The sequence below is a fragment of the Camelina sativa genome, chromosome 10 (assembly GCF_000633955.1).
Source record: "Camelina sativa cultivar DH55 chromosome 10, Cs, whole genome shotgun sequence".
NCBI lineage: Eukaryota > Viridiplantae > Streptophyta > Magnoliopsida > Brassicales > Brassicaceae > Camelina > Camelina sativa.
The window spans coordinates 11,210,265-11,220,368 of NC_025694.1; the positions used below are offsets into that span (position 1 = coordinate 11,210,265).

General features: G+C 34.3%; 2 protein-coding genes across 2 annotated transcripts in view; one reads left to right on the plus strand and one right to left on the minus strand.

Moving 5' to 3' along the window:
- LOC104718453 (protein LIGHT-DEPENDENT SHORT HYPOCOTYLS 9) lies at positions 4,075 to 4,991 on the minus strand. Its single transcript, XM_010436207.2, has one exon. It carries the CDS (start codon positions 4,845 to 4,847, stop codon positions 4,272 to 4,274), a length of 576 nt encoding a protein of 191 aa, XP_010434509.1. The 5' UTR covers positions 4,848 to 4,991; the 3' UTR covers positions 4,075 to 4,271.
- Positions 8,078 to 10,104, plus strand: part of LOC104718454 (scar-like domain-containing protein WAVE 5) — a 9,734-nt gene continuing 7,707 nt past the window's right edge. The window contains exons 1-6 of the mRNA XM_019231227.1: positions 8,078 to 8,403; positions 9,016 to 9,179; positions 9,370 to 9,493; positions 9,588 to 9,720; positions 9,881 to 9,948; positions 10,040 to 10,103. Of these exons, the coding sequence (XP_019086772.1) occupies positions 8,243 to 8,403; positions 9,016 to 9,179; positions 9,370 to 9,493; positions 9,588 to 9,720; positions 9,881 to 9,948; positions 10,040 to 10,103 (714 nt within the window). The 5' untranslated portion in view covers positions 8,078 to 8,242. The remainder of the gene's footprint in view (positions 8,404 to 9,015; positions 9,180 to 9,369; positions 9,494 to 9,587; positions 9,721 to 9,880; positions 9,949 to 10,039; position 10,104) is intronic.

Genomic DNA, 10,104 nt, shown 5'->3' on the forward strand with positions numbered 1-10,104 from the left:
TCACCTGGTCGCAGATCGATGTTACGATGTATGGTTTGTTGGTACCGCAACTATTCACTTCGGGAATTGGGTCGTGGCCCAATTCCACAGGAATATGGACCGTAGTCACAACCAGGATCGGCCCATTAAACGTTATCAGAGAAAGTTCGCAAGGAGAATGGTTGGACAAGTCACTCCGGAGCTCGGGAAGCGGTCAAAGATTCCATAAATATTATTTATGTGTACACAGTATTATACATTGCAATAATTCGATTTTTTTATAAAATCTTGTCTATATATTTAGGAAGTTTCCTAGGGTATATATACGATCGATGTTTACACTTAAATGTGCAAATTGCTTTCTTAGAGTAGACAGATAACATGCAATTGTTTTTCAAAAAGTACTGTATTCCTTATTTCGTTTACTCAAAATTCTGTATTTTCTTTTCTTGATAAGATTATACAAATATCTCTGATGAAACGAGCCTCGTTTTGTCTTCACACCGAGGAAAGCATGGGTTAATTATTTGATGAACCACCAGCCAAAGAAACAGTTTGACTCTCTCCGACACTATCAAACCCCAGATGCGGCCATAAAAACCTCCCATATTCTGTTTACATACTCCATCCTTAGATAAAAGACTATAAGCACACCGAACAGTAAACTTACCCTCAGAAGTCGCAGTCCAAAACAACCTATCCTTCGGGCTTGTAAAGTTATCAATCACAACCGCTGCAAGCTCCAAAAGTTTGTCTTCTAAGAGATATGGGGATATACGAGCCGTAATATCCTCAAAACCAATAGGCAACTCATGAATGGTGTCCTCCACCAACGGCTTAGAAGAAAGCCAAGCATCCGACCAGAATCTAATATGTCTCCCATCTCCAACGACCCAGCCAAGACCTTTGAACACTACTTCTCGCAACCCTATCCCACACTCCGCCAAGTTGACGACCAATGACTCTTAGCCACAGTCCAAGCTAACTCATGAGCATCCCCTACCTTGTATTTAGCTCTGACAACTCTCGCCCAGAGACTATGCTGGTCATGTAGTACCCGCCATTCTACCTTAGCAATCAAAGATTTATTCATGTTTTTTGCTGTTCGGAGACCTAACCCTCCTTCCCATTTAGGTAAACAAACACGTTTCCAGACCACAAGATGCTGCTTTCTTTTTTCAGGAGAACTACCCCATAAGAAGTCTCGTGCCACCCTATCCAGACTGTCCAGCGTACGCCACACAGAAACGTTCCAAAATGCCTCAGATCACACGGATGTCGCATCATGGTCGCCCTCACCCAAAACCCTAGAGTCGCTCATTTTTACAAGCAGAGTCTTAGCTTCTAGAGTGATTCATTTTTTTAATTAAATTTATAAGTTTTAAGTACGATGACGAAGCTCTCTAGCACACACTTGAATTTTAGCAAAACATACATGTGATAACCAAAACTAGATTCTCCTCCCGAAGTGTTTCCTGGACGAAGGGACTTATCACCGTAGTAATTCGAACTGAATTTAGAGACAGAATGTTGCGAGAATGAAAAATGAATATTATTGCCTTTCAGGAAGTTTTTCGATCCCCTTTACAATCTTTCCCCCCCCCCCTCTATTTATATTGGATCATTACATTTAATACCATATCAAATTACGACCCGCGGATCTCGCACTCCATAATAAATGAAATCTTTGACCAATCTTCCGATCTCTGAAGACTTGCCCACCGTTACGCTCTACTTCACTTCTCCGACTGAGCTTATTGGGCCGGACTCTTATGTGGCCTCGGTCTATATTGTCTGTTAGGCCCACGACTCGAGGTAACTAACCGTGGTACCAACCATACACTTGTTTAATAAAAAAAAAAAAAACTATTTATTTTAATTTGTTGCCGACCTGGGATGGTTTTTTTTTTTTTTTTTTTTTTTTTTTTTTTTTTTTTTNCTTCACAAATTCAGAGCCGATTGATTGCCTATTTAAAAGACGGCCCGATATGCCCGTCTAAGCCCAACATTTAGTGATTATATTGTCCATCTTATGTAGTTATGTGGCTATCAGTATATATGCTCGCTCAGACGCTCACCCCCACAGGTTACATTTCGGAACAAAATACTGTTTTTGCAAAACTCGATTCCTTGTGGTTTATTTTAATTTTTATAATCCACTTGTGAAAGTTAATTATTATATTTCTTTTCATTCATATCTTTTCCCAGTTTTAGTTTGGAATACATTTTAAATTGACAGTAATACTAAAAACAATGTCTATAACATGAGATTTGCGGATGGATAGCAGTAAATTATATTTGGATTCATGTATTAAATAAACTTTTATATTCAAATTCTTCTTCTCCTAGAAACCATGATATTCATGATAACGTTTGGAAACCAAAAGATGGGCACCTGTTCTTATAATCCTTCGGTGGGTATCCTTCTCGAGAACATATATGAACATTAAGATTTAAAGTCCAAATTTACATAAGAAAACGTCCTGAAATTGTAGCATTTGATTCACTTGAGCTGCACCCTCGCGATCAAAAATAGTATCTCTCAAAACACCTTAAGCAAGAGAAAAAAACAGTTGCCAATTTGTCTTCGCCCCTGCCTTCGCATATATCACCTGGTAGCAGATGTATGGTTGTCTTCTTGGAGCAAGTATCACTCCTAAATGGTATGATACGGTGAACCAGTTCTCCACTCATACCTTTCCTATCCTAGAGAGTAGAGGCTATTTTTATGTTTGATCCAATTGGTTTTCGAGTTCAGATTATACTATGCATGGAGGGAGTAGGGAGAAGAATGGGAGGCGACACAACAATTCGTCACCTTCCCAACCATCTTATCAGCATCATTGCTAACTCATTTCGCAACCGTATCAACTTTCTTTGTTACTAAGAACTTAAGAAGGAAAAAAGTTCGGAAGTAATGGAAGAATTGCTGTAACAAATGGAGTTTCACACTACCTATCCGATCGATCGATGGTCCAACATAAAAGGTTATACGCCAACTTTTCTTACTACTATTTTCCACTTCAAGTTTTTGTTCGTCTCTATAAGTAAGTTTTTTTGTTTAATGATGATCGATAAATTTTACATTCAAAGAAAATTAGTTAGAAGTATACGGGCGCAAGTAAAGCCGAGTTGATAACAACTCTACAAGTATGATAAATTAAAACTTCCGGTTTGTAACTAATCGATCAACTACAAGTATGATAGATTTAAACTTGCGTTTTGTATAACAAACCAATACTTCCAAACCCATGAATAACATACTAATTCGTAAAGAAACATGGCACTATGGAATCATATTAAAAAAATCTTATCCTTGAACTCATGACTCCAGGCCATTATTATTAAATACTATGGTCTATGGCTAATTTATAGCTAGCTACAAACACACAGATACATATATATATATATACATTAACTTTAGGTATAACCGTATAAGTATAACTAAAGTTCGTACATATAGCTAGTCTTCTCCGGGATCTAGGGTTTCTGAAAACACTTTCTATACCGTACCGACTCGATCGTTTTAACTTCTTAATCTTGTGATTACTGAAGACAGGTTTATTTGCTACTCCCAACAACGTAACTGATTAATATTTATATTGCCCGTTCGATCTAAGTTCGATCGGTTTGCTACATAAATCATGATTTGGTAATGCTGGTTCAACTGGTTCCTTTTCTTTGAATAATCGGGCTCTAGACCTTGTAATATAGCTACAAATTTTCTATACGTGTGCACACACACACACACACATATATATATATATATATATATATGTACATAAAAGTAATACTTAATTATATACATGTAATACAATAAATATTATTTACCTACTTGTAAATTCCAACATGTGTACCAGACTACTACGGTATACTACCATTGTATACATGTTAATACATCATGAGGCATGCAACGTACAGAAATGTTATGTCATTTAAATACATTCACAGTTGGCACATACTCTAATAGCTGCTAATGACAAACTAAAAACTACATTTTAAAGATATATTCTCCCTTAATCTTTGGTGATTTTGAGTACCAAATTAGTATATAAATATACACACACACGCATTAGGAAAAATAACAATAGAAAATTATCAGGAAAATATGATGGAATCAATCACTATTATTAATCCGATATTGAGTTTTGTGGTCTATAGATATCCAGAGAGAATAATTTCAATTTTTTAAAAAGAGATCATGCTACGAATTGAAACTTTAAATTTGTCTTAAAAAGAGAATTTTAAAATTGATTACCTATATTGGAAATTGTTTTATATGATAATAATTATCAAGTGGACGACTGTTTAGAAGTTGAAGAGTTTGCAACATCCTTCTTGACAACAACGACGTCGTTTTTAATCTTTCTCCTCTTCTTCTTCCTGTACGGAATCCCACGGGCCTTGGCTTGAGACTCTCTCACTTCCCTCAAGTGAACCCGGATCGACCCGTTTGCAAACGGGTTAGTATCAGGTGACCCGCCACCGTGTTCCTCGTAAGCAGCTCTCAACCTTCCGATCAAAGCATCTAGGCTTCCCCAAGCTTGTTTGAGAGGACACGTGCAAGGTCCTGGTGGATCGGGTTGTCCGAAGAAGACACAAGCTTGATGATGTACTTTGGTCTTACCAAACTGATCTAAGTACCTTAGGAAACTTAGCACGTGCGTGTAGTCGAACTGAGACATCATCAACGGTGGATTCTGCGATTTTAGGTATTGGATGAACGTGTTCCAATCTCGGCGTTTCTGAGATTCGTAGCGGCTGAGGGGTTGCTGCGGTTGAGGTTGAAGCGGTTGCTTGTGGTGGTTGGAGGAAGCAGATGGATGATCCGGTGGATCTTTCGTCGGTGTGTGATTATCCGAAGACATTATTAGGGGAATTCTGATTATTATTTTTTTTTTTGTATGGTGTTTGTTTGGGAGTATTATATTTTTGGGTTGAGAGCAAATTGAAGAAGGTTTAAAAGCAACAATAAAGTAAGGGAAAATAAAGAGAGAGAGAGATAGATACTGAGAAATAATGGAACGAGGAGAAATTATTCACGAAAAAATGATTACTATGTATATATATACGTTACTGTTATAAGTTACAATGAATTCCTATCATTTCATGCGAATATCAAAATCCTTATTTTATTTGTTTTTTAAAAAAAAAAAAACTATGCTGATATGCTATCATTTTTAAGTGAAGAATTCACCTTTTTTTTTTAACTAGTATTTAGTTTTCCACGTACTTTTCCTAACCAATTATATATGGCAACACAATTAAAATCAAATTAGCCAAAATATAATTAAAATTATATATATATATATCAATTATTGAGTTATTCTCGTAACTATATAGGTTATAAATATAATAACTAAATAATGATAACTATATATAAATATCATGCAAATCTAAATAATATATTAAATAGTGATCTTGATGCCCATCTATTTTACTAAACTTTAAAATATCAGTCGTTATAAAACGAGACGTTTTTGTTGTTTTTTTTTTCAGTAACAAGACGTATTTAAAAATAAATGATTTTGATCTTAAGTCATTTTTGAGATGATGTGAAAGCTCTATTAATATTATTTTTACAGACAACAAACTATTATATATGTAAATGACCAATCTATATAGTTTGACAATAGAAGAAGATCTATTTCAATGAGATTTATATCCTTTTTTTTTTTCTATTATGCCACTAAGCGTGGATTACATCCGATTTTATATATTGGATTATATATTATGTTTGTATTTTGTTAATGTTTATGTTCACACGTTACTTTCTATGACTTTTTTTGTCATCATCCAAGAAAAAATAGTTTATCAACGTACAGAAAAAAATTCAAATATCGACTTTGTAATAATATATACTACAAATTAGTACAGATTATTATTATATAGAGCAAAAAGAGAGAATATATTTCAATGGATGGGACCCGTGCAGAAGGTGCTCTTGTTCCTTTTATAAAATTTTATTCTAAAATATCAAAATTTGTTATTTTATTTGGTTGTTAATTAATGTTTTTGGTCACTGATGTGGCTATTTAATTTACACACTGTTATGATATACTCTTCCTTTTTAAAATGCCTTGGGAAATATTAGTTTAAGCTATCCATTGTACGACTAGCAACCAAATCAATCATTATAAGTTTTAATAATGATTTATTAATTAATTTCTCCAACTTGCTTAATTTAGTGGCTATTGTTGAATTATGTAGCCTATTATATCTATAACTTTATACATAAGAAATTTATAATAGCATAATTATAATAATTATTACAATACTAACGTTGATGAATGATGATGACCGTCATCATCCTACTCGTAGCAATAGCCATTAACAATAGATTAGTGAGTATTACACCTACTAATTAATTTCTTTCTTTGAAGAAAACAACGATATTCCAATTTGTGATGATTTCTATAAAAGTGCTTTTAATAAACGTGAAATAAGAGAAATACTGACACCATAATCATATATAGGGAGTTACTTTGTAGTTTGTATATACATGGAATTCGTATAATAACATAACTCTTACTATACAATGAGTGATTGCTTAAGCATAAATGTGTCTGAAAGTGGAGGACGCATAATATATTGGCTTCCATTATCTTACCTATGAATGAATGTTATAAAGCAAAAAAAGGACAAAACAATCCAAGCTCTTTTCTTTAGATATTGCTTTATAGTCCTCAAGGTACATGTATTATAGTATAATATGCGTACGTGTTTTTGTGATCAATGCGTGTTCACAAAGAAAAATTAACTACTAATATGTGCTGTTGACAAAAAAAGAAACCCTACTATAATGTCTTATGTGTATAAATGTGGTTGCTTATGGACAAGAGAAGTACTAGTTCAAGGAATAAGTTCGAAGACAGAAACACCTAAAAAGCATGAAAATTATAGTGAAATAAAAGAGAAAACATAATAATTAAAGACAAGCATATTATTTGATACACACATTGACACATTTAGTACCCTTTGTCGGGAATAAAAATATACAACAGCGGGTAAAATCTAGATTCCGATGACCGGAGAACTACAGGAATCAGACGAGATAAATAAAACCCTAAGTAAAAAAAAAATAGCATTTTGAGACAAGATTTTGTAAGAGAAGATCTTGTGTGGGGCAATATATCTTTCGATATACTTTTGTCCGCTACATCAATAGAAATCCACTCGATACCAAAAACAAAAAATTAAAGATATATAGGAATATGTTAAAAATTCACGTGGGACTTGGGTCCATCTGTTTATTTTCACCTGGGATCATATCTATATGGTATTATTTCGTATACTACTGTGATCTTTTTTTTTGGCCTTAATAAGAATACCTTTTCTTTTGTTAAGAAAAGTTACAAGGATGTCTTTAGACAGCATTTTTTATCCTTTGGGCTGTTACGAAATGATGGCGTAAGTCGTAACTAATAATTAATCATCTTTTTTTTTTTTTTTAATAAGTTAATGGAAAGAAAAAAACCATTGGAATGAATATAATTGTTCCATTGAAACCTTTAATTTATTTGTTCCATAAACTGTTTAATATATGTAAAAGATTTTGTTCTTACTAAATAAATACCAACTAGTATCCCCCAAAAATGCTACTATATAAGTCTTGGCTCGGTCTTCAAATCATGGACATAGACGGACCATAGCTCTAGTCTTTGTACCACAAATTTTATTGTAGTTTACCACTATGGATATTTACATGACAAGAATCTCCAACGTCCCGTAATTTTTTTTTAATAACAATTCGGACTATAGTCCGAAATCTCCTGGTTATAAAAGGCAAAGTTAATAATTCAAAACTTAAAAGATTTCTGAATTATTTTGTTATAATAATATTTTATTTGTAAAATAACCAATTTTATTTTGCTTCTTTGTAAAGTGTAAAATGCCCAGCAATATTATATCTAAAAAAATCAGCCTGGTAACTATAAACCCAATAAAGGCCCATATACATGATGTTATATAAGGCCCATATAGTTCGGGACGTAAAGGGGGTTTAAACAAAAGAAGAAAGTGACAAAATTATCTGGAAAAGCTGAATCACAAATGATATGAGCATATAAGAATCAAAACTTTAAGACTTCTCTCTAATTATGATGATTCATACAGAAGCTTTTATTAATTAGGTAAGGTTTCAAATTTAATAAAGAAGAAGGAAGTCAGATTGATTCATCAAAATCTATAATGCTCACAGCTTTTATTTATTAACTTATTATTAATATTAAAGCTCTCAGTTTGAGAGAGAGAGAGAGAGACAATGCCGTTGGTGAGGTTCAAGATACGGAACGAGCTAAGCTTAGGTGGGCCGGAGCTTAATCGTAGCGCCGCCGTGGAAGATGAGGAACCCAAGGCGATTCTCGGCGCTGTTGAAGTTGCTGGTCTCATCGGCATACTTCGTCAGTTAGGCGATCTCGCCGAGTGAGTTTCTCCTACTGTTGCATTACCCTTATAAGATTTTTGAATTCGGGGATTTTGTAGGTTTCGAAGCATGTTTCTTGTGATTAGGATTAGTATTAGCTCATCAATTTTATCTTCAGTTCGAGTATTAAGGGTTTGAGTAAACATTTCTATATTTTGATTTCCGTTAGGGGGTTTAGGGCTTTTTGCAATAGTTTTGATTTTAAAGCTCAGTTCGTGGAAATAGTAACTGATTAATTGACTCTTGAGTAATTGATTAATGAATATCCTGGTGAAACCTCAACAGGGTTAACTTGAGTTTAGGACAGTTGAAATGAAGTAAAGATTGCTAATTTATGTAAACATCTTATCTATTGATGATGAGAAAGTTAAGTTTCTTAATGGGAACCATGGATTATGAGTTTTTTTCTTTCCTGTCGTTGTTGTTGTTGTCTATACACGAGGAGATTAGTGAAAGTTTTGCATAGTGCGTTTTGCAAGAAGATGTAAATTCTCCCGTAGTCAAAATCCTTTCTTTTATAACTCTTTTGCATCGAATAAAAGATAAATTTGCTCAGAGCGAATGTAAACTGATAGAGAGTTCTTTAACCAGGTGGCATTTCTTACATGTAGATTTTCCGCAGAAGTATTTAATGGCATACAAGAAGAAGTGACTGTTACAGCGTCTAGGTGTCAGAAATTGACAAGCCGTGTTAGGCGGATAGAGTCTGCGCTGTCACCTCTTGAAAAGGCTGTGCTCTCACAGACAAGCCACATTCATTTTGCATACACAGCAGGTATAGTCCTCTGGTCTTATTTTTGAGTTTCTGTTTTGAAGGTTCTCTATGCTTTTTATCTTTTTTTTTCCTGTATCACTCTTGCTTTCTTATCCTGCACCTCACTTGTTTTGAGGGATGGAAGATTTTATGATCACATTTCCTCCAAATTTGCATGATATATTTTTAAGAGTTTTTGTTTCTCCTGTAGGCTCTGAGTGGCATCCTCGTATAAGGAATGGACATAGTCATTTTGTGCAGAGCGATTTGCCACTTTGTGTTATGGAAAGTTATGAACAATGCAGAGATCCTCCTCCTTTGCATCTGCTTGACAGGTAAGGGACAGGCTTTTAGTTTGATAAATCCTAATATAGAAAATAATGCATTGGATCTTTATTCTGAAGTGGCTTATTTTCTTCCCTCTTGCAGATTTGCTATAGGTGGTCCTGGATCGTGTCTGAGGAAATACTCTGACCCAACATTCTTTAGAAAGGAATTAGGCAACCCCAATAAAGCAGATGATATCAAGGTCCAGAGAGATCAGGCTCACCGCAAGAGAAAGGTTTGTAATACTATGAACCATTCTAAGAGTTTATTTTCTGTTTATGAACTCTTTCCAAATTCTTACAACTGTACCTTGTACCATACCACTTGTATAAGAACCTTTGTGACTTGAAGAAAATATGATTTTGTAGCTGATTTCTGCTTGTCTGAAATGACAGAAAAAGAGGTTACCACAAAGAAACATTTGCAGATCAAATGCAGTGTCTACATCTGATGAAACTAATGGGTGGGTGATTTGAAAACTTAGTAATTCTCGTCAATTCATGTTCTAAATATGCTCTTGACAATTACATTTGCTAACCTGAACTTTTGTGCAGGGCTCATCTCAGTTCTCTTACTGATGACAGACAGACAACATCTCAGAGTACTTCCACAGTTGACA

What these genes read in the sequence shown, in the direction of transcription:
- LOC104718453 (XM_010436207.2), bottom strand. Translation starts at nt 4,847, where the DNA reads ATGTCTTCGGATAATCACACACCGACGAAAGATCCACCGGATCATCCA.